Below are 24626 nucleotides of genomic sequence, written 5' to 3'. Positions count from 1 at the left end.
GCTTACCTGTGAGTAGGCGCTGAGCAGAGGAAGGAGAGGCCCTAACCCGCTTACCTGTGAGTAGGCGCTGAGCAGAGGAAGGAGAGGCCCTAACCCGCTTACCTGTGAGTAGGCGCTGAGCGGAGGAAGGAGAGGCCCTAACCCGCTTACCTGTGAGTAGGCGCTGAGCGGAGGAAGGAGAGGCCCTAACCCGCTTACCTGTGAGTAGGCGCTGAGCGGAGGAAGGAGAGGCCCTAACCCGCTTACCTGTGAGTAGGCGCTGAGCGGAGGAAGGAGAGGCCCTAACCCGCTTACCTGTGAGTAGGCGCTGAGCAGAGGAAGGAGAGGCCCTAACCCGCTTACCTGTGAGTAGGCGCTGAGTGAGGAAGGAGAGGCCCTAACCCGCTTACCTGTGAGTAGGCGCTGAGCAAGGAAGGAGAGGCCCTAACCCGCTTACCTGTGAGTAGGCGCTGAGCAGAGGAAGGAGAGGCCCTAACCCGCTTACCTGTGAGTAGGCACTGAGCAAGGAAGGAGAGGCCCTAACCCGCTTACCTGTGAGTAGGCGCTGAGCGGATGAAGGAGAGGCCCTAACCCGCTTACCTGTGAGTAGGCGCTGAGCAGAGGAAGGAGAGGCCCTAACCCGCTTACCTGTGAGTAGGCGCTGAGTGAGGAAGGAGAGGCCCTAACCCGCTTACCTGTGAGTAGGCGCTGAGCGGAGGAAGGAGAGGCCCTAATCCGCTTACCTGTGAGTAGGCGCTGAGCAGAGGAAGGAGAGGGCCTAACCCGCTTACCTGTGAGTAGGCGCTGAGCGGAGGAAGGAGAGGCCCTAACCCGCTTACCTGTGAGTAGGCGCTGAGCGGAGGAAGGAGAGGCCCTAACCCGCTTACCTGTGAGTAGGCGCTGAGCGAAGGAGAGGCCCTAACCCGCTTACCTGTGAGTAGGCGCTGAGCAGAGGAAGGAGAGGCCCTAACCCGCTTACCTGTGAGTAGGCGCTGAGCAGAGGAAGGAGAGGCCCTAACCCGCTTACCTGTGAGTAGGCGCTGAGCAGAGGAAGGAGAGGCCCTAACCCGCTTACCTGTGAGTAGGCGCTGAGCAGAGGAAGGAGAGGCCCTAACCCGCTTACCTGTGAGTAGGCGCTGAGTGAGGAAGGAGAGGCCCTAACCCGCTTACCTGTGAGTAGGCGCTGAGCGGAGGAAGGAGAGGCCCTAACCCGCTTACCTGTGAGTAGGCGCTGAGCAGAGGAAGGAGAGGGCCTAACCCGCTTACCTGTGAGTAGGCGCTGAGCGGAGGAAGGAGAGGCCCTAACCCGCTTACCTGTGAGTAGGCGCTGAGCGGAGGAAGGAGAGGCCCTAACCCGCTTACCTGTGAGTAGGCGCTGAGCGGAGGAAGGAGAGGCCCTAACCCGCTTACCTGTGAGTAGGCGCTGAGCAGAGGAAGGAGAGGCCCTAACCTGCTTACCTGTGAGTAGGCGCTGAGCAGAGGAAGGAGAGGCCCTAACCCTCTTACCTGTGAGTAGGCGCTGAGTGAGGAAGGAGAGGCCCTAACCCGCTTACCTGTGAGTAGGCGCTGAGTGAGGAAGGAGAGGGCCTAACCCGCTTACCTGTGAGTAGGCGCTGAGCAAGGAAGGAGAGGCCCTAACCCTCTTACCTGTGAGTAGGCGCTGAGCGGAGGAAGGAGAGGCCCTAACCCGCTTACCTGTGAGTAGGCGCTGAGCAGAGGAAGGAGAGGCCCTAACCCGCTTACCTGTGAGTAGGCGCTGAGCAGAGGAAGGAGAGGCCCTAACCCGCTTACCTGTGAGTAGGCGCTGAGCAGAGGAAGGAGAGGCCCTAACCCGCTTACCTGTGAGTAGGCGCTGAGGGAAGGAAGAGGAGGCCCTAACCCGCTTACCTGTGAGTAGGCGCTGAGTGAGGAAGGAGAGGGCCTAACCCACTTACCTGTGAGTAGGCGCTGAGTGAGGAAGGAGAGGCCCTAACCCGCTTACCTGTGAGTAGGTGCTGAGGGAAGGAAGAGGAGGCCCTAACCCGCTTCCCTGTGAGTAGGCGCTGAGTGAGGAAGGAGAGGCCCTAACCCGCTTACCTGTGAGTAGGCGCTGAGCAGAGGAAGGAGAGGCCCTAACCCGCTTACCTGTGAGTAGGCGCTGAGCGGAGGAAGGAGAGGCCCTAACCCACTTACCTGTGAGTAGGCGCTGAGCGGAGGAAGGAGAGGCCCTAACCCGCTTACCTGTGAGTAGGCGCTGAGCAGAGGAAGGAGAGGCCCTAACCCGCTTACCTGTGAGTAGGCGCTGAGCGGAGGAAGGAGAGGCCCTAACCCACTTACCTGTGAGTAGGCGCTGAGCAGAGGAAGGAGAGGCCCTAACCCGCTTACCTGTGAGTAGGCGCTGAGGGAAGGAAGAGGAGGCCCTAACCCGCTTACCTGTGAGTAGGCGCTGAGCAGAGGAAGGAGAGGCCCTAACCCGCTTACCTGTGAGTAGGCGCTGAGCGGAGGAAGGAGAGGCCCTAACCCACTTACCTGTGAGTAGGCGCTGAGGGAAGGAAGAGGAGGCCCTAACCCGCTTACCTGTTAGACTCGCAAGTGGTGTTGGCCAGACACAGTTCCTAGTAACCAAAGAGTCATGAAACACAGCATGAAGAAAAGGCAGTTTTCTCCTCCGTTCACTCCTCACGAGGTGCCTCTGAGCGCCACGTGTGTGATTTTTTTCCCACACTAAGCACTCCTCTGATTCTCCAGACGCCAGTTCAGTGCTCTGTAATTTAACTCAGTTCTGACGCTGTCCACCTAGCTCTCTCTCAACTCAGCTCTAAAGATAGTTGTCATATAACCAGTTCATGAATTGAATATTACCCATAAACTTAATCTTCAGTCACACATACACAGACCGACAAAAAACTCACAAGAACAAAAATTTTACACTGTTTTGTTGGCCCTCTTTGTTAAGGTTTCAGGCTGATTTACAACATTAAGATGGCCAGTCCAGTTTCTCAGCCTGTCTCACTTGCTGTCCTCTTGGCCCACAAATCTAAGCTTTCCTTTTAGTGAAATATTTTGTTTCCTTCTTAACCTGTGAAAATACAAATCCTCTCAGATCTTTTGAACTTCTTTTGACTTCCTTGCCCTTTGGTCTAAAGCACATATATTTCATTCCCCTGAATGTGGCCACATCTTGTGACTGGCTTATTTCTCATTTAGTTGTTGTCTTTTAGCCTCTTAAAACCCATTTTTATCTCTTCATATATTTTTCAAATGACTCTTACCTTTGTTACTGCTATATTATCATAATAGTTCAAGATGCTAATGCAAAAGGATAAAAGGTTTGTTGTGTCTCCTGCTACTCCTAATTCTTAGGATGTTCCAGTCATAAGGTAGGTGATTTGGCATTCAATTTTGGGCTTCCCTTGTGGCTCAGCTGGTAGAGAATCCTCCTGCAATGCAGGAGACCTGGGTTCAATCCCTGGGTTGCGAAGCTCCCCTAGAGAAGGGAAAGGCTACCCAACTCCAGTATCCTGGCCTGGAGAATTCCATGGGGTCGCAGAGTCGGACATGACTGAGCGACTTTCACTTCATTTCACTTCATTTCACCTTATGATTGAATTAGGATTCCCAGTATTTAAAAAAAACTTTATTCTCAAATATGAGAATCTCTTTTCATTGCTAATGAGTTAGGAATTATGGGGACATTCTCAGTTTTATAACTAAACTAAGAGGGTTGTTGTTTCAGAAGGATTGTAAATACAAACTTAGGAAATGAAATTTGTGATAAAGTTAATGACATTTCTTGATCACTTACTCTGTGCAAAAGATGATACTTTAGATGCATGATATCTATTAATGTTCACAACAGTTTCATTAAGTTTAAGTGTTGTTTTGATCTCTTATTTTATATTGTGATGTGAAAGATCAGAGAAGTTAAATAGCATCCAAGTTTATCTGGCCATTACATGATTTTATACTCATGTCTTAGCTACCAACGTTTATGTTTTTTCTGCTATTCTCTGCAGCTCATTTCACACACACACACAGCCACAGTGCTTGGGAGGGGTTATTTTCATAGATGGGCTATTGCAAAATTTGAGAAAACAAACCTCAGTTTTAAAATTACTAAATTTACAAATATGTGTTGATGAGTGTAAATTAAGGTAACATTTCTTGCTTGCTTCTTCACAGACTGAAGGAGCTGGACTTGCCACTTGTATAGAGTTATGTGTGAAAGCTCTTCGCCTGGAATCTACAGAAAATACTGAAGTGAAAATATCAATCTGCAAGACCATTTCATGCTTGTTGCCTGATGATCTGGAAGTTAAGCGTGCTTGTCAACTGAGTGAATTTCTTATTGAGCCTACAGTAGATGCATATTATGCTGTGGAAATGTTGTATAACCAGCCAGACCAGAAATATGATGAAGAGAATCTTCCAATACCAAATTCCCTACGCTGTGAGCTCTTACTTGTACTGAAAACTCAGTGGCCCTTTGATCCAGAATTCTGGGATTGGAAAACTTTAAAACGACAGTGTCTTGCGTTAATGGGAGAAGAAGCATCCATCGTGTCTTCAATAGATGAATTAAATGACAGTGAGGTTTATGAGAAAGTAGCAGACTACCAGGAAGAGAGTAAAGACACTTCTGTGAATGGTGGAATTGGTGCTAATTCTGGCCTCCTTAGAGACATTTGTGATGAAAAGCAGAAAAAGAGAGAGATAAAACAGTTGAGAGAGAGGGGGTTTATATCGGCTCGGTTCAGGAATTGGCAGGCCTACATGCAGTACTGTGTGCTGTGTGACAAGGAGTTCCTCGGCCACCGAATCGTGCGGCACGCTCAGAAGCATTACAAGGACGGGGTTTACAGTTGCCCCATTTGTGCAAAGAGCTTTAACTCTAAAGAGACCTTCGTCCCTCATGTCACGTTGCATGTTAAACAGTCAAGTAAAGAGAGACTGGCAGCTATGAAACCGTTAAGAAGGTTGGGAAGGCCTCCTAAGATCACAACTACCAACGAGAATCAGAAGACAAATGCTGTGGCCAAGCAGGAGCAGCGGCCGATCAAGAAGAATAGTCTGTATTCCACAGACTTCATAGTGTTTAACGACAATGACGGCTCAGATGATGAAACTGATGACAAAGACAAATCTTACGAGCCAGAGGTGATCCCAGTCCAGAAACCAGTACCTGTTAACGAGTTCAATTGCCCTGTCACATTTTGTAAAAAGGGCTTTAAGTACTTTAAAAATTTAATTGCTCACGTAAAGGGACATAAGGATAATGAAGATGCCAAGCGCTTTCTTGAAATGCAAAGCAAAAAAGTTATTTGCCAGTACTGCAGGCGGCATTTTGTAAGTGTTACTCACCTGAATGACCACTTACAGATGCACTGTGGCAGCAAGCCATACATCTGTATACAGATGAAGTGTAGGGCCGGCTTTAACAGCTACGCAGAGCTCTTAACCCACCGCAAGGAGCACCCGGTCTTCAGGGCGAAGTGCATGTTTCCTCGATGTGGCCGGATTTTCTCAGAAGCTTATTTACTGTATGACCATGAAGCACAGCATTATAACACCTACACATGTAAGTTCACAGGTTGTGGTAAAGTTTACCGTTCTCAGAGTGAGCTTGAAAAGCATCTGGAAGATCACAATACTCCTGAAAAAGTGCTGCCTCCTGAAGACCAACTTAATTCAGCCAGAGATTCTGTTCAGCCTTCCAGAGTGAGTCAGAGTGCAGAAGGGAACTCTGAGAAAGAAAGATCCATGCTTCCTTCAGAAAATAGTGTTGAAAACACCATCCCAGCTGATAGAAGTGATGCTTGGGATAAAAGCAAGGCAGAATCACCTGTGACCAAACAAGACCAGATTTCTGCTTTGGAGCTCAGTCAGACTGAGGGAGCACTGCCAAATGGTTTAGGAAACACGGCCACCACTCCTCTGCTTCAGGCCAGTGAGGTAGCCGTGTCCATTAAGGTGTCCCTCAATCAGGGGATCGAGGAGAACTTTGGAAAGCAAGAAAACTCAACTGTGGAAAGCACTGGTGAATCACTGGTCACAAACTTACATACACCAGTTGAAAATGCTTGTAATGATTTGTGTCACACAGATTTCCAGGAGAGAAAGGAACAGGATTGTTTTAATGAAACCCAGATTACTCAGAATTCTTTAGTGGCCTCAGAAGCCCTCAAGATAGACGGCATGACCACACAAAACTTAGAAAGACAAGTGAGCAACCTGATGACCTTTTCTGTGCAAAACCAGGCAGGGTTTCAAAACAGTTTACCAACTCCCAAGTTTGAATGTGGAGGTAACGTTAAAACATCATCCAGTCTTTATAATTTACCTCTGAAGACGCTGGAAAGTATCACATTTGTTCCACCACAGCCCAACCTCAGTAATTCTTTAGGAACTCCATCAGTGCCTCCAAAAGCGCCAGTTCAGAAATTCAGTTGCCAGGTTGAGGGATGTACTCGAACTTATAACTCTTCACAGAGTATTGGGAAACACATGAAGACAGCACACCCCGACCAGTATGCAGCATTCAAAATGCAACGCAAAAGCAAAAGGGGTCAGAAAGCTAACAATTTAAATACACCAAATAATGGAAAGTTTGTTTATTTTTTGCCATCACAGGTGAGCAGCTCTAATAACGCATTTTTTACACCACAGACCAAAGCCAGCGGGGCTCCTGCTTGTTCTGATCAGTTGCAGCATGTCACATCATCCATTTTCCCAGCTCATTTAGCAAGGGTGTCAACTCCACTGTTGCCCTCGGTGGAAAGTGTCATAAATCCAAATATACCTTCTCAGGATAAGAATGAACAGGGTGGTGGTCTGTTATGTTCCCAGATGGAGAATTTATCGAGCACCACCTTGCCAGCACAAATGGAAGACCTAACCAAAACGGTTTTGCCTTTGAATATTGACAGCGGCTCAGACCCTTTTCTTCCGTTACCTGCAGAAAGCAGCTCCGTGTCTCTCTTCCCTTCACCAGCAGACAGTGGGACTAACTCCGTTTTCTCCCAACTGGAAAATAATACAAATCATTTTTCTTCGCAGATCGAAGGAAACACCAATTCCTCCTTTCTAAAGGGAGGGAATGGTGAGAATGCAGTTTTTCCTTCACAAGTCAGTGTTGCAAATGACTTCAGTGGCACTGGTGCCCAACAGCCTGGACCAGAAAAAGTGAAGAAAGACCGCGGGCGGGGCCCAAATGGGAAGGAAAGAAAACCCAAGCACAACAAAAGGGCTAAATGGCCGGCGATCATCAGAGATGGGAAATTTATCTGTAGCAGGTGTTATAGGGCTTTCACCAACCCCAGATCTCTGGGTGGACACTTGTCTAAGCGATCTTACTGTAAACCACTGGATGGGGCAGAAATTGCTCAAGAACTTCTACAGAATAATGGGCAGCCTTCTCTTCTTGCCAGCATGATTCTCTCTACAAATGCAGTAAACTTGCAGCAGCCACAACAGTCTACATTCAGTCCAGAAGCATGTTTTAAAGATCCGTCATTCCTGCAACTTCTTGCTGCTGAAAACCGCTCCTCAACATTTTTACCAAATACATTTCCTCGGACTGGTCTGACTAGCTTTAATACAAGTGTTAGTCAGGAGGGGAGCGAAATCATCAAGCAGGCTTTGGAAACGGCTGGCATCCCCAGTACGTTTGAGGGCGCCGATGCGCTCCCTCACGTCCCCACAGGCTGTGTCTCTGATGCAGCACAGGTGAATGTGACAGTGATGCCAAACCCACCTGTGCCAACCCTGCTGCAGACCGTGTGCCACCCGAGCCCCCTGCTGACAGGCCAGAACGGGACCCCAAACCCCAAAGCTTCCTCCATGGAGGAGTGCAGCAGCTTGCCTGTTTTCCCAACAAACGACTTACTGCTGAAGACTGTTGAAAATGGTTTGTGTTCTGGTTCATTCCCTAATTCTAGCGGGCCATCACAAAATTTTACTGGTAGCAGTTCACGTGTTTCAGTTATAAGTGGTCCTCAGAACACAAGGTCTAGTCATTTAAATAAGAAAGGAAACAGTGCTTCTAAGAGAAGAAAGAAAGTTACTCCTCCACTAATTGCCCCTAATACTCCCCAAAACTTGGTAACAAGTGACTTGACAGCAATGGGACTTATAGCAAAGAGCATTGAGATACCAACTACTAACCTTCATTCCACTGTAATTCCCAATTGTGAACCTCAGGGTTTGGTGGAAAATCTAACACAGAAATTAAATAATGTTGACAATCAGTTGTTTATGACTGATGTGAAAGAAAACTTCAAAACCAGTCTTGAGTCCCATACAGTGTTAGCTCCTTTAACATTAAAAACTGAAAATGGTGATTCCCAAATGATGGCTTTGAATTCATGCACACCTTCAATAAATTCTGATTTGCAGATCTCTGAAGACAATGTCATACAAAACTTTGAAAAGACTCTTGAAATTATTAAAAGTGCTATGAATTCTCAAATACTTGAGGTAAAAAATGGATCTCAGGGTATTGGTGAAACATCACAGAATGCTCAAATAAATTATAACATTCAGCTTCCTTCAGTAAACACTGTACAAAATAACAAGTTATCTGAGTCATCTCAGTTTCCCTCCTTCATAGGTGTCATGCCAACAAAAAGTAGCATTCCTCAGTCTGAAGTATTACATAAGGAGGATCAAATGCAGGAGATTTTAGAAGGCTTACAGAAATTAAAATTAGAAAATGACCTGTCCACTCCAGCACCCCAGTGTGTGCTGATAAATACATCAGTGACACTGACTCCCACTCCTGTGAAATCAATTGCAAATGTCACAGTTGTTCAGCCAGTTTCTGAAATTATAAGCAACATTCAGTTTAATGACAGAGTTAATAAGCCCTTTGTGTGTCAAAACCAAGGGTGTAATTACAGTGCTATGACAAAAGATGCACTGTTTAAGCACTACGGGAAAATTCATCAGTACACTCCAGAGATGATTCTTGAAATTAAGAAGAATCAGCTGAAATTTGCTCCATTTAAATGTGTAGTACCTACATGTACGAAGACATTTACAAGAAACTCTAATCTTCGGGCACACTGTCAGTTGGTACATCATTTTACAACAGAAGAAATGGTCAAATTAAAAATAAAAAGACCTTATGGAAGAAAATCTCAGAGTGAAAATTCATCAGCCCCACGAATTACACAAGTGAAAAGACAGCTAGCTCTGACAGAGGAAAATAAAAGGGAGTCCCAGCCTGCTCTAGGGTTAGGGGTGATGAAAGAAAACGCCCTCAGTAGTATAGCGGTGATCCCAGAAAAACAACTTCTAGAAAAAAAAAGTCCTGAGAAAACAGAAAGTTCTTCTCAAGTGATTGCAATTACTTCAGAACAATGTAATACAAATCCTCTCACAAATGTGCAAACCAAAGGACGGAAAGTTAGGAGACACAAAAAGGAAAAGGAGGAGAGGAAACGCAAGAAGCCAGTTTCTCAGTCTCCTGAGTTTCCCACAAGATACAGTCCCTACCGACCTTACCGCTGTGTTCATCAGGGTTGCTTTGCTGCTTTCACGATACAGCAGAACTTAATTCTGCATTACCAGGCTGTGCACAAATCAGATCTGCCTGCATTTTCTGCAGAGGTTGAAGAAGAGAGTGAAGCTGGTAAAGAGAGTGAAGAAATTGAGACGAAACAAACTGTGAAAGAATTTCGATGTCAGGTGAGTGACTGTTCCCGTATTTTCCAAGCAATTACTGGCCTAATACAACACTACATGAAGCTTCACGAGATGTCGCCTGAAGAAATTGAAAGTATGACCGCTTCTGTGGATGTTGGGAAATTTCCATGTGATCAGTCAGAGTGTAAATCTTCATTTACAACATATTTGAACTATGTTGTTCATCTTGAGGCAGATCATGGAATCGGGGCCAGGGGAAGTAAAACTGAAGAAGACGGCATATACAAATGTGACTGTGAAGGCTGTGACCGAATATATGCAACCCGGTCTAATCTCCTCCGACACATCTTTAATAAGCATAATGACAAACATAAAGCTCATCTCATCCGGCCACGAAGATTAACACCTGGTCAGGAAAACATATCAAGCAAAGCAAACCAAGAAAAGACAAAGTCTAAACACCGGGGGACAAAATACAGATCTGGAAGGGAAGGAGTCAAAATGCCTAAGACCAAACGAAAGAAAAAAAGTAATTTGGAAAACAAGACTGCAAAGATTGTGCAGATTGAAGAAAATAAGCCTTACTCTCTGAAACGTGGAAAGCATGTATATTCTATAAAGGCTAGAAATGATGCCTTGTCTGAATGTACGAGCAGATTTGTTACCCAGTATCCATGTATGATAAAGGGGTGTACATCAGTTGTTACAAGTGAAAGCAATATAATCAGACATTATAAATGCCATAAGTTATCTAAGGCATTTACATCACAACACCGCAATCTCCTCATTGTCTTCAAACGGTGTTGCAGCTCACAATTAAAGGAAACTTCTGAGCAAGAAGTTGGAAAGACTGGTGTGAAGGATTCTGACACAGGTGTATCAGAGAGCAATGATAATGCAAGAACAGCTGTAGTTCCACAGAAGGAAGTTGTGAAAAATGAAAAAGATGAAGTGGATGAACTAACAGAATTATTTATTACCAAATTAATAAATGAAGACAACACAAGTACGGAGGCCCAGCCTCAGACCTCTTCAAATGTAAGTAATGATTTGAAGGAAAATAACCCCTGCCAGTCAGAAAAACAAAAAACAAGCAATTTGAAGAGAGTTAATAAAGAAAAAAATGTCTCCCAAAATAAAAAGAGAAAAGTTGAAAAGGCCGAACCAGCCCCAGCAGTTGAACTAGGTAGTACACGTAAGGAGGAAGAGACTGCTGTCGCCATTCAGACCACTGAGGAGCACCCTGCGTCTTTTGACTGGAGCTCATTTAAACCAATGGGGTTTGAGGTATCCTTTCTCAAATTCCTGGAGGAGTCTGCAGTGAAACAGAAGAAAAGTACCGACAAAGATCATCCCAATAGTGGGAGTAAAAAAGGATCTCATTCAAATTCAAGGAAAAATGTCGACAAGACTGCCGTGACTAGTGGAAATCATATATGTTCTTGTAAAGAAAGTGAAACTTTTGTACAGTTTGCCAATCCAACACAGCTTCAGTGCAGTGAGAATGTAAAAATTGTTCTAGACAAGACTCTGAAAGATTGCACTGAGCTTGTCTTAAAGCAGCTTCAGGAAATGAAACCTACCGTCAGTCTGAAAAAACTTGAAGTACATTCAAATGATCCAGATGTGTCTGTTATGAAAGACATCAGTATGGGCAAAGCCACAGGGAGAGGGCAGTACTGATAACTGATGTGCTATAAATACATTATTTACAGTTTTATTTTAAATAGGAAGCCATCAAGCATGCTAAAATTGTGAAACTTTTTCGTTATTTTTTGTTGTTGCTGACATGAATTAACCTGGCCAAAAAAGAAAAAAAAAAAAAAACCATGGCATTTTGTCATGTAAAACTTTTTTTTATCCCTATGGGACTTAAGGAACAGAATCCATACTTCGGTTACTGTAAATAGTTGAGCTAAACCTCAAATTTCTATCAGCCAGTTGCCCTTTTCATGAACTAAACCGAGTTATCTGTGTGATTGATTTGTCTCACCAGGTCACTGCTCATGTGTAACAGTACTCTGTGTTTGTAGATACCTTTTTTTTGTATATATTTATTATTGTAAATCATTTGCTGCCACCAGCAGTGTGTAAGTCTAAACTATTAAATGACACATTTATATTTGGAATTTTAATTTTTAACCAAGTGATCAAGTTTTTAAAACTGTTCTTTTATTGTTTTAAGAATTTTTTGAACTAAAAACTAGAAACTCTGCCATAGTTCATTGATTTTTTTACATAAAACATTTATTTACAAGATGATCTCCAAAAAAAATTTACTTTTCACAAAGTAGGCACATTATATCAACAACTTGCTCTGCTTTGTAAATTTACCTTCCAGGATTTTTTGGGTGGTATACATGTGAAATTAAAGCAGATTCTTTAGGAATTTCCTATAGCTACATTTTTTTTTTCAAAGCTTTTTAATTGGATATAGTTACTATGATTCCATGAAATATAATGGAAATGTGAATAAAGGATTTCCTACATCAAAGATTTTAAACATTTCGTATTTAAAAAAAAAATCCTTTGTGAATGTGATAGAAACAGTAGTGTGGAGCAGTGTAAATATTTGAGGTGGTGATTTGTGAAGTAGCCCAGTATTGCCTTAAATAAAATCACATTTCATTTCTTGTTTTATACATGTGATCTTATAAAGGTTTTGTTCCCCCCCCTCCCCCATTTTCTGAGATTTATAGATTGGTGTATAGCTTTAAACTGTATAAACTTTTGTGGAAAGATTTTTTTAAACATTTTTATAAATCTTAAAATTGGTATCATCAAAGTGAGCCCATCTTGTGTTTATAAAATGCAAGAGTTCCTTAAACATTTATAATTACATAGATAAAACACTTTCTATAAGGAAGTTGGATGTTTTGATTTTACTGTTTATAGATGTTAGATTGTACAGATTTGTCTGTATTTTCCTGCCATATCTAATGATACTTTTTTCATTAGATTGGTCTTCCAGAGCAGTATTAGTTGTTATAATTGATTATTTTGATTATTCAGTATATAGTTAGCTCTTATAGTTTAGCTTTATTCACCATATTTATACTGTGGATTTACGGCCAGAGATAGAGGTTATTTCAGGAGAGTTTATGAACCTTCCTTTGAAGTCCAACTAAAATCAGTACTGGAAACAAAAGAAAACATCCTTTCAAATTTACTTTTGTTTCTGTTTGCCATGAATAGTAGCATTGATTTTTTACTTTGTTTGTTATAAACCAGTTACATTCACAATATTATTTGCCTGAGATATTGATGATATTGTGATATGAAAATGTGTATATTCCCTGTGCAACATCAGACTTGCAGGAAAAATGAAGCACTTAATATTAACTGAAATTGCTGGTACTCTGAATAAATAAGCATGGTCAAGGAGTGAATTATTTTCTTTTGGGAAATATTTTTTTAAGTTTTATTATTAAAGTATTATAGTTTTATTTTTAGGGCCGAATGGGGTATATGGAATAGTTGGTTTCACCTCCTTAAGGTTTATTACCAATATGCGTAAAACTTGACACATTAAAATCTCTACCCTTTGGTAAGCCCACTGTTATTTATTAAAATAAAAATTGTTCTTATGGGTGATTAATACATGGTTTTTTTTTCTAAATTAATAGTAACTTAACTTTGAATAATTTTAATATTAAATTTTTGTCAACAATTGAATGTTTCCTACAGTTTTCTTAGAAGTTGACCTAACTCTTAAAGGTAGGAATTTGGCAAACTGCTCTATAGTACAGCAGCAGATAGGTTTATTTCTGATGAATGTAGTGATGAGCCTGTTAAGGGAAAATGCCAATGTATTGGGGCTTTTCTTTTGCTTATTAGCTTAAGAAAATTAACCACTAGACGTTTCTGTAATTGTTCTCCTACGTGTCGACTGGGGGGGGAGATTTGCCAACATTGAGTTAATTTTTTTTATATTCCAGGTACTGTATGCTAAAAGTAATTATGGAATAGTGGGCTTTTTAGCATGGAACAGAAAAATCAAATTATGGTATAAAATAAATGAATTTATAGAACAACAGCATGTTGGTAAAATTTGATACGGAATGTAATGCCTAAGTATTAAAAAAGAATCAAAAAGTATATATTTTTCATGGTATACTTTTCCTCAATCCCTTTGAGATACTTTCTTCCCACAGTGTAATTAGCCTAAGGTTTCATCATTTGAAAAGTGGATTTTTTTTTTCCTGTCTTCTAAACCCAGAGAATTTGAATCTTACCAGTCAGAACATGTTATTCAAAATACATCAAGTTAAGTGAAATGTAACATTTTGAGAATTTTTCAGCAATGTCAAATTGAGTCAGCATAAGTAAATTATTTTTTTAAACTGCTGGACAGAGAGTTTAACAAGGCAAATTGTGATCAGGTAAGCAAACACAGTTGCTATAGCTATTAAAACTACATAAAAGCTAGAGATATTAAGGAGGAAATGCTCTGTTTTCAGGGAGAAAGATAAGTGGTTATGAGTGTTTATAGAAAGATGAGTCTTGAAAGATGAATGAGAGGTCAACAACTGGTCAGAGGGGAAAAGGGAATTCTCGGCTGTAGGTGGGAAGTTGCATAATGCAGTATTTGCAGTATTATGGTGGTCAGTGCGGAAAGATAGGGAGTTGGAGAAGCTGAACCAAAGAGGCAGAGGGACCAGATCATGAAGGTTCTCGTATGCCGTGTTATCTTCACCATATTTTGATTTTTAAGTGCTTACTGAATGCATTTATGTTGAACAATCTAATCAGGTACCAATTTTAGAAAGGCAGTTGGCACAGTATAGAGGATAGGTCGGATAAGTTGGAAGTTAAAAGTTGGGAAACTTGAAATAGTTCAGGCAAAAATTAGTGGGTAGTGTGTGTGATGTCAGTGGGTGGGAAGGTGATGGCAGTGATCAGAGAAGTTTTCTAAACTGTATTAGCTCTCCCTTTAAAGAACCCACTGTGTCTTAACATGTGGAACTTCTTTTGTACAGAAAAGATGTTACATGTTAACAGTGGGAATTTTTCAGACTTCAATGACAGTGAAATATAAGATTGACTATAGTTTCCTGTGCTATACAAGTAAACCTTTGTTGCATATCTATTTTTTAATTAGAAATCTTAACATTCTATTCAAAGTGTAGTGGAATCAAAATGTCATAATTTTTTTAGGCAAAAATTCATTATTTTCCTAATATATATAATGCATTTTTATATATATGTATACAAAAGCTTTCCTACTACACTTGATAAAGACTTGAGAAAGATCATAAAAAACAAGAGATGGAAAAGTTGGAAAACAAACTAAGTGAAATGGGAGCACTGAATCTGAAAGAGAAAAAGTAAACAATACTAGATAAAAGTAAAAGATCATTGTGTAGTCCAGTTGTTTTTAACCATGACTGCTCATTAGAAACATCTGGAGCTCTGGAGAAAAAAGCAATGCCTGAGCATTTGTATTTTTCAAAAAATGTCAAGATAATTCTGATATGCATCTGGATTTTAAAAGGTAATTACAGGTTTTTCTATTATACCCTAGTTTTTGGTGAAAACGTGCTGTGGTTAGTCGCTCAGCCGTGTTTTACTCTTTGCAACCCCATGGACTGTAGCCAGCCAGGCTCCTCTGTCCGTGGGATTCTCCAGGCAGGAACACTGGAGTGGGTTGCCATGCCCTCCTCCAGGGGATCTTCCCAGCCCAGGGATTGAACCCAGGTCTCCTGCATTGTAGGCAAGTTTGTTACCATTTGAGCCACCACGGAAGCATTTCGGTGAAAATTGAGTTTTATTCTTTTTCTGTTGACCAATCATACAATGGTATTGAGTAATAGTTACATAATTCACTAGAGTAAAAGACTTTTATCAGTTTCACAATCAATAGCCAGACAAAAAAGATAATTGTAAGCCATAATGGGAACATGATTAACTTAGTAATATGAAATAGTCACATATAGTTTGGGGAGTCTCAAACAGTCATGTGGTAAGTGGAAGTGCATACAGGCAGATGTTTTCATCCACCCAGTCAGTCTGTGTCTTTTGGTTGATGCATTTAATCCATGTACATTTAAGGTAATTATCCATATGTATGATCCTACTACCGTTTTCTTAATTATTTGGGGTGTACTTTCTGTAGGTCTTTTCCTTCTCTTGTGGTTCCTGCCTGCCTAGAGAAGTTCCTTTAGCATTTGTTGTAAAGCTGGTTTGGTGGTGCTGAACTCTCTTAACATTTGCTTGTCTGGAAGGGTTTTGATTTCTTTGTCAAACCTGAAGGAGAGTCTTGCTGGGTAGAATATTCTTGACTGTAGGTTCTTCCTTTTCATCACTTTAAATACATCATGCCATTCCTTTCTGGCTTGTAGAGTTTCTGTTGAAAAATCAGCTGATAGCCTGATGGGAGTTCCCTTGTATGTCATTTGTCATTTTTCCCTTGTTTATTATGTGTTGCTTTTAATATTTAATATTTTATCTGTGTGACTTTTGTCAGTTTGATTACTATGTGTCTCTATGTGTTCCTCCTTGGGTCTATCCTGCCTGGGACTTTGTGCTTCCTGGACTTGGTTGATTATTTCCTTTTCTGTGTTCGGAAAGTTTTCAGCTATTCATTCAGTTCAGTTCTGTTCAGTTGCTCAGTCATGTCTGACTCTGTGTGACCCCATCAACTGCAGCAACCAGGCCTCCCTTTCCATCACCAACTCCCGGAGCTTGCTCAAACTCATGTCCACTGAGTTGGTGATGCCATCCAACCATCTCATCCTCTGTCAACCCCTTCTCCTACCTTCAGTCTTCCACAGCATCAGGGTCTTTTCAAACGAATCAGCTCTTCGCATCAGGTGGCCAAAGTATTGGAGTTTCAGCTTCGGCATCAGTCCTTCCAGTGAATATTCAGGACTGATTTCCTTTAGGAAGGACTGGTTGGATCTCCTCGCAGTCCAAGGGACTCTCAAGAGTCTTCTCCAACACCACAGTTCAGATGCATCAATTCTTTGGCGCTTAGCTTGCTTTATAGTCCAACTCTCACATCCATACGTGACTACTGGAAAAACCACAGCCTTGACTAGATGGACCTTTGTTGGCAAAGTAATGTCTCTGCTTTTTAATAAGCTGTCTAAGTTGGTCATAACTTCTAAGGAGCAAGTATCTTAATTTCATGGCTGCAGTCACCATCTGCAATGATTTTGGAGCCCCCAAAAATAAAGTCTGCCATTGTTTCCACTCTTGGCCATGAAGTGAAGAGACCAGATGCCATAATCTTAGTTTTCTAAATGTTGAGTTTTAAACCAGCCTTTTCACTCTCTTTCACTTTCATGGAGAGCAGCCCACTCCAGTACTCTAAATCCCATGAATGAAAAAGCCTGGTAGACCACAGTCCATGGGGTAGCAAAGAGTCCGACTGGACTGAGTGACTTCACTTTCACTTTCAGTGTTGTTGAGAGGTCTCTTAAGCTGTCTTCATTTCATTTCTTTCTTATTTCTGTGTTCTGTTCTACAGCAGTGATTTCCACTATCCTGTCCTCCTGGTCATTTATTTGTTCTGCTTTATTTATTGCTTTTGATTCCTTCTCGTGTATTACTCATCTCTTGTTTGTTTGTTCTTTAGTTCTTCTAGGTCTTTGGTAAACATTGCTTGCATCTTCTCAAGTCTTTGCCTCCATTCTTTTCCCGAGATCCTGGATTGTCTTCAGTATCATGATTCTGAATTCTTTTGAAAGGTCGCCTCTCTATTTCTTTAGTTGTTTTCCTCAGGTTTTACCTTGTCCCTTCATCTGGGACCTAACTTTCTGCTTTTTATTGTGATTAATTTTCTTTAATTTGGTTTTTGTTTTAGCCACCGTGAGACTGTGCTGCTCCTTGTGTCTGCCTTTTGATGGATGAGGCTCACAGTCTTGTATAAGCTTCCTGATGAGAAAGACTGGTGATGGAAAAACTGGGTCTTGCTCTGGTGGGCAGGACCTTGCTCAGTAAAGCTTTAATACAATTACCTGTTGATTGCACTCCCTCCCTTGTAGTTGTTTGGCCTGAGGCAACCCAGCCCTGGGGCCTGCAGACTCTATGGTGGGGTTAATAGCAAGCCCCAAGAGGGTTTACACCCAGGGTGACCATCCAGTGCTCCCATCCCTGTGGCGAGCCCTTGCCGACCCACGTCTCCACAGGAGGCCCTCCAGCACTGGCAGGCAGTTTTGGTTCAGTGTCCAGTGGGGTCTCCTCTGTATCTTGGTGCGCATAACATTTTTTTGTGCTCTCCAAGACTGGAGTCTGTTTCCCCTAGTCCTCTGGAAGTGCTATAATTGAACCCCGCTGGCCCTCAAGGCAAGGTTCCCTGAGGAGTCCCAGTTCTTTTGTCGGATCCCCAGGCCAGGAAGCCTGGGGTTAAGAACTTTCACAACAGTGCAAGAGCAACTTCGATATTCTTGTTCTCCAGTCTAAGGGTCGCCCGCCGGGCAGGTGTGGGATTTGATTTTATCGTGACTGTGTCCCTCCTGCCATCTCCCTGCAGCTTTTGTCTTTGGATGTGGGTTATCATTTTTTGTTGGGTTCTAGCATCCTCCTGGTGGTGGTGGTTCAGCAGCTAGTTGCAATTTTGGTCCTCTCGCAGAAGGAGATGAGCACACCTCCTCCTGCTCTGCCGTCTTGAACCGGAAGCTTTCCAGACACTCATACAATTTCCCATTTTCCTGATGCTTCCACATCCTCAAACACATTGTAAGCTCACCCACCCCCAGCACCTCAAGCCTTTACACATTTTCTTTGGAATGCTTATTCCTCTGTGTTTATGAGCTCAGCTTGAATGGCAGCTCCTCAGAGAGCCGCCCAGATGACTCTAGTGAAGTTTCATGTGTTCATTTTCTATACCAGCGTGTTTAATTTTTGTCTTTGTTGTTTATTATCTGCATCCCAACCTGCCACTCAGTGAACAAATTATATCTTCTTTTATTTCCTAATGACCTTGCTTATTCAAGGTACCTCTTATTGCAGTGATCTTCCCATAAATGGGAGCACTGTGCTTTGACATAATCAAAACCTGTATCACTTCCAAGTCTGGAATTAAAATTCCATTTCTCCAAGCACAAACTTTCCAGCTCATCTGCTTGAGCTCCCTCCACTAAAAAGTATTTCTACGTCATCACAGCTAACAGTTAATCCCACCACTTGATCACTCTTTACCAGTTCACTCCTGTCTTCATCCAGTCTGGCTTAGAGGCTAGATTCCCCTTTACAGATATCTTCAGACCATACCCCTGCACCTCCCTTCACATGATCTGGAAAACCCTCAATGTTTTCTGTCTACTCTTGAGCAGTTGAATGGGAGAAAATTATTACAAAAGGCAGGTTAATAATCTCAAATAGGCTCAAAACTACTTGGCAGTTTTTAAATTTTCTGAGAAAAATGCAAAAATTTGATGGGAACTTTCTCAGCTTTTCATCCCTACATTTACAAACGCATCGGTATCTGCTCTCTCTTCTCCTTAGGAAAAGTCAGCCCCTCCTCACCGTCTCAAAAACTCTGAATTAATTATTCTTGTCCTATCAGTCTTCCACTGGATTCTTCCCAGCAGCTCACAGCATGCCCCTAACGGCTGCTATTCTTTAAGGAAAGGGGTGAAGGAGGGGGTCTTTTGATCCCATCCAGCTATAACCTCTTTGATTTAGTTTCCGTCGTAACTAATTTGAGTTACCTCCGTTGTTCATGTGCTGGCACCTCGTATACCCTAGAAGTTTTCTGAGGTTGCCTTCATTAGGATCAGCAGCCTCTCCCGGGCTGTCAGAGCTGTTGGCTCTTCTTTTTCTCGTTTACTGCTTCAGGAGCACTCGGAAGGGTTGATGACGCCCTCTTTAAAGTATTCTCTTTGGTTTTTTTGGCCTTTGCTCTTGGTTTTCTGCTTATCTTCAGCTTTTCTGGCTGCTTCCTCACTGGTACCAATCCTAGTTCTCCCAGGACCTGACCTTTGGCTCCGTGTGAGTCTCTGCACTCTCTGGATGATGCCGTCCATTCTGTGGAGTTCAGTGTTAGCACTGTGGCTGTCACACCTAAATTCAAAACCCAGACTTTTCATAGCTTCAGGCTTTCGTGTTCAGCTGCCTGCGTCACAGTTAAGCATGTCACGTCCAAAATTATTATCTTCCCCACTTCACCTTCAACCTATTCCTCTCCCTAGTCTCTCTATCCAAAGTCACTACCCAGGTTTCTCAAGTTAGGCGTTAGCCCCAGCCGTAGCATGGCCAGTCCCAGCACTCAAGTTCCCTGATACCGCTTCTCTTCAGTTGTGATTGCTCTTTTCCTACCTTGCTGAAATTCACCACCCGTGCCACAGAAGCAACCTATTGGCTGCACAAGGGCAGAAATCTTTCCATTAGGTCACCTCCCACTTTATGCCAAGTACCTAGTCCAGTACCTTAACCCTAACCCTAACCCTAACGTAGTAACAGAACATACTTAGAAGTAAAATTGTATTGAATTCTTAAATGGAAGATTATTCAAACTCTCACGGAGGTCAGAATTACACAATCACTGTAATTTCCTAGTTCTAGGGATACCGTAAGATTAACAGGGTGAGAATATGACACTGTATGGTCTGTAGTGAGGGGAAGCAATTAAAGGCTTAACTGAAGAGGGAGATGTTGAGGGAGGGAAAGCAGAGAAAGCTCCAGGCTATGGGGAGACATGAAAAGCTGTGGTAAGGATAACTTTTGAGGAGATGGCAAAAAGCTGATAAGAGTTTAACGTGAACAAGAAAAGATAAGCAAGGGCCACATCACAGTGTCTTAGACTTAATTGCATTGGACTTTATCCTCGGTTCACATTTGGGTTTCAAAACCAATGAAATTCTTACAAGTTTAAAAATTTACTCTAATGAGAGTATTTCACTGGGGAATTCAAGTAGACCAGTTAAGGCTTTCCAAGTCATGTGGCGGGGAGAGGATACTGTTGGTGTGGAATGGTGATGGCCAAAGGAGAAAAGTGAATGGACTTGAGAGATCTAGAATACTGGACAGGACTTAATCATTATGAGTTATGAAAAAGGAAGAGGAGGGGAGAAGTAGAGATTTCCAGGATTTTGGCTTAAATGGTTGAAGAAATACCCTTTATTCAGGTAGATGAGACAGGAAGAGGAGCAGTTTTGTGAATGGGTGATTGGCTAGAGAAATGTATACAAAAGGGCCTGTGGCTGAACTCCGAGGTGAGTTAACTGAGTTTGTTTGTTTTTTTAACTGAGTATTTTAAAGTAGATTAAGAGAAAGGAAAGATCATGAGACTAAAAGGAAGCAAAGTATCCCTTGGATTCAGTAGTAAGAAAGTAATTGGTGACCTCGGCAGTTTCATAACTTGACTCTGTAAAAACCTGTTTTTGGAAAGTTTGGTTGTAAAGGAGGAGATAGAGTGGTAGCTGGAACCCCATGGACAGAGGAGCCTGGCTGGCTGCAGTCCACGGGGCCACAGAGAGTCAGACACGCCTGAGTGACTGAGTGAGATTGGGCAGGTCCCACTGAAGAGGCGAAAGTCGGCAGGTTAGTCAATGGGACCTCGCCTCGAATGGGTGGCCAAGGTCAGCGTTCCCAAACAGAAAGGACCTCTAGACTAAGTCTGTTAAGTAGCAGTGATGATCTAGGAAACAGCATTCCTGCGCTGCAGCAAGCCTTAAAAAAGTAGGAAATCAAATTTTAAATGTTAAAGTTTGAGGTGAAGAATAGGAGAGGCTATATATATAAGGATTGCTGATAGAGCATTCAAAACCCAGCTAAGTTAGGAGGACAATCTTGTAGTATTTCCAGTAGTGCTGCTCTGATTGAACAGAGGAGGCGGGGGGAAGAGGTTGCATAGTCCCAGGACAGGTATTTCATTGGGGAATCGAGCCTGGTTAGGGTAGGGAACATAAGAGGACAGAAGAAAATTGAACAATCAAGGGACTGGAGGTCTGTTTTGGGGTGAGTGGGAGGGTTAGAAGACTCAATGTTTTTTATTTTTATACAGTTTAAATTTTTTTAAATTTTATATCGGAGTCTAGTTGATTACTGAAGTGTCCAGTAAAGTGATTGAGTTGTACGTATTCCCATACCCTTTTTTAGATATTTTTTCCCATTTAGGATTTTGCAGAGTTTTGTGTGCTATACAGTAGGTCCTTTTTGGTCATTTGTTTTAAATATAGCAGCGTGTGCATGTCAATCCCAAACTCCCGATCTGTCCCTTCCTCTCATCTTCCCCCCACCCTGGTAACCATAAGTTCTTTCTCTAAGTCTCTGAGTCTGTTTTGTTAATAAGTTCATTTGTTGTATTGTTTTTAGATTCCACAGGTAATCAGTATGAGACTGGAGGTCTTAATGGTGCTGAAGAGAGGGTATTACGGGAATAAGGCTGAGAATTAGGCATGAAAGACTGGAGTGTTGAAACTTAAGATTGTAGTTACTCACTAATGCAGAGTCTGGAAATGACCGTAGAAGTATATTACTGAATTAGAATGTCGATGAAGCCTAAATTAGAATGTTGATGAGCTGAGAAATTGAAACAGATTTCGGTCTGATTGATTGGATGGACTGTACACAGAAGATGCGGTTAGTAGGAAGTGATGTAAGAGACTGAGTCCAGGGCTGAAGTCCTGCTTTTAGAGATTTGGTGGGGAGCATGCTCCCTTCCAGACTGTGTGGTACATGTAGGAGTTTGGGGAAATAGCTTCTTCATGGTATCATCTTGGCCCCAAAGCCTTGGGAGATCCAGGTTCAGTGAAGATATAAATAAAGATGAGCTTTGACTTCTTCTTCAAGGCCAAGGGCACAGTCTAACAGGAATCTGCTGTGTCTGTCTTTCCTCGGCCTAGGCTCCCTCTTCAGATCTGCCGTTGGCAGTGAAACAGTCGTGTTGTGTGTGGTTAGGCACTTGTGTCCCACTCTGCGCCTCCTGGGCTGTAGCCCGCCAGGCTCCTCTGTCCATGGGGTCTCTCCAGGCAAGAATACTGGAGTGGGTCGCTTCCAGGGGATCTTTCCAACCCAGGTCTCCCACATTGCAGGCGGATTCTTTACCAGCTGAGCTGCCAGGGAAGCCCACGAATACGAGCATGGGGAGCCTGTCCCTTCTCCAGGGGATCTTCCAGACCCAGGAGTCAGACTGGGGTCCTGCGTTGCAGGCGGATTCTTTACCAGCTGAGCTGCCAGGGAAGCCCAGAACAGTTGTGTTATTTGACTATCACCATGTGCCAGGCCCTGTGCTAAGAAGTTTCCTTGTATTTCCATTTATTCTTTTACCAACTCAGAGAGTTTGGTGCGCTCATTCTCATTCTCATTTTAAGATGAGGAAGTCTAGGTCTAGTCTTGCCTAATAATTCCACGGCTAGTATGTGGCAGAGGTGAGAGCTGAAAACAGGCAGACTGACTCCAGAGTGTGCATATTCCTTGATCTGGGGCACACAGGCAGCAAAGGAGCTGCCAGCTTGCTCGGGGTCTCAATGAGATGATGCTGTGAGAATTGTCCTGGTAGCTGGAGGGAGTTTTCCCCAAATGGTTAGGAATCAGTATTAGGAGATGATTTGTAAACGACACCTTCTTTTAGGGCTTCCCTGGTGGCTCAGCTGGTAAAGAATCTGCCTGCAATGTGGGAGACCTGGCTTTGATCCCTGGATTGGGAAGATCCCCTGGAGAAGGGAACAGCTACCCACTCCAGTAATCTGACGTGGAGCATTCCCAGGACTATATAGTTCCTTAGGGTCACAAAGAGCTGGACATGACTGAACAACTTTCACTCTTTTAAGACCCACATCTACTAAATTTTTTGGTCTATAGTTTAATAGTGATTCCAAAGGAGGGGAAACCCTTTCTGGAACCCAATCTAGTGTCGTGACAGAGGTGGCAGTGATGATGAAAGCAGGGAACCTGGAGGAGCAGAGGACCCCCCATTAGAGGTCTGCACTTGGAAACCAAAGAAGCTGAGAGAGAGGAGGTGAGAAGTGGCTGCGGGGGCCTGGAGTGAACTCACTCTCTGCTCTAGTTAGCAGTTAGAAATTTTCTAATCCGTGATGGTGGTTGGGTGGTATTCTAGCCTGAGTTAAATGGTTTAAAATGTAATTCTCCACCACAGGAAAGTTAGCAACCTTGTTTTATGGAAAGTTCATGTTGATAATATGGGAGGCAGTGCAATATGTTTATTTTAGTAATACAAATTTTTCAACTTACATGCCATGGCACACGATGCTGTCTTACACTTCAAAAATAGTTTTTTGAAAAAAAATGTAGTCTACATGTTACCAGTATAAAACAAGAAACTAAAGCAACTCTCGTTTCTTCCAACAAAACCTTGATCCCACACCAGTTCTCCAGCCAAAGTAGATGAGCCAGAAGTATGAAAGGCAACAGTTGCTCTGCTAGAAGTGAGGCAATCAGAAGCATCCAGAACGTTCTGTGTGATAACGGTGTGCGCCTTTTCAACACAGAATAATGGTTGTGTGTAGTCGTTGGGCTTTTAGCTGGTGTTACTGCTCTTGTGCTCTCCTCTCTGAGCTTATATCCCTGACAAGAGAAAATCTGAATTTCTATTTTAGAACTGCGGCCTGGTCATGTGTTTTCCTTCACACTGACCAGGCTATACCACGCAGGCAGCTTTTCTCAGAAGTACAGCAGGGACCCAAAGGGCTGACATGCTCCACCCGAACTTTCAAGTCTGATGATGCTTTGAATCAAGCGCTCAGTGGCGCGGCAGTTGGAAGCACAGGGCTCAGAGGTCCTGGGGGCAGGCTTGGGAACCCAGGACTGAAGTCTGGCTCTAAGTGGACAGTGGATAATAATAAACAGTCATGTCAGATGCTGTTCTGAGTTCCTGATGTGCTCAGTAGTGTCTGACTCTTTGCAGCCCCATGGACTATCCCCACCAGGCTCCTCCACCCGTAGGGTTTCCCAGGCAAGAATACTGGACTGGGGTGGCCATTTCCTACTCCAGGGGATCTCCCCAACCCAGGGATCAAACCCCTGTCTCTTGCATCTCCTACATTGGCAGACAGATTCTTTACCACTAGCACCACCTGCGTCCAAAGCTCCTGACGATGTCCACTCATTGAGTCACA

The 24626-nt window shown here is 43.0% G+C and overlaps 1 protein-coding gene across 5 annotated transcripts in view; it reads left to right on the top strand.

Moving 5' to 3' along the window:
- The window catches only part of ZNF292 (zinc finger protein 292), a 99416-nt gene extending 86219 nt beyond the window's left edge, over nt 1–13197 (top strand). For all 5 annotated transcript variants that reach the window (XM_061131740.1, XM_061131742.1, XM_061131741.1 and 2 more), the window contains one exon: nt 4141–13197. In XM_061131740.1, coding sequence (XP_060987723.1) covers nt 4141–11286 — 7146 coding nt within the window. In that variant the 3' untranslated portion in view covers nt 11287–13197. The remainder of the gene's footprint in view (nt 1–4140) is intronic.
- Nucleotides 13198–24626: the final 11429 nt, after the last annotated feature.

Source organism: Dama dama, chromosome 28, assembly GCF_033118175.1.
Source record: "Dama dama isolate Ldn47 chromosome 28, ASM3311817v1, whole genome shotgun sequence".
NCBI classification, from domain to species: domain Eukaryota; kingdom Metazoa; phylum Chordata; class Mammalia; order Artiodactyla; family Cervidae; genus Dama; species Dama dama.
This window is presented reverse-complemented; position numbering and strand designations above follow the sequence as displayed.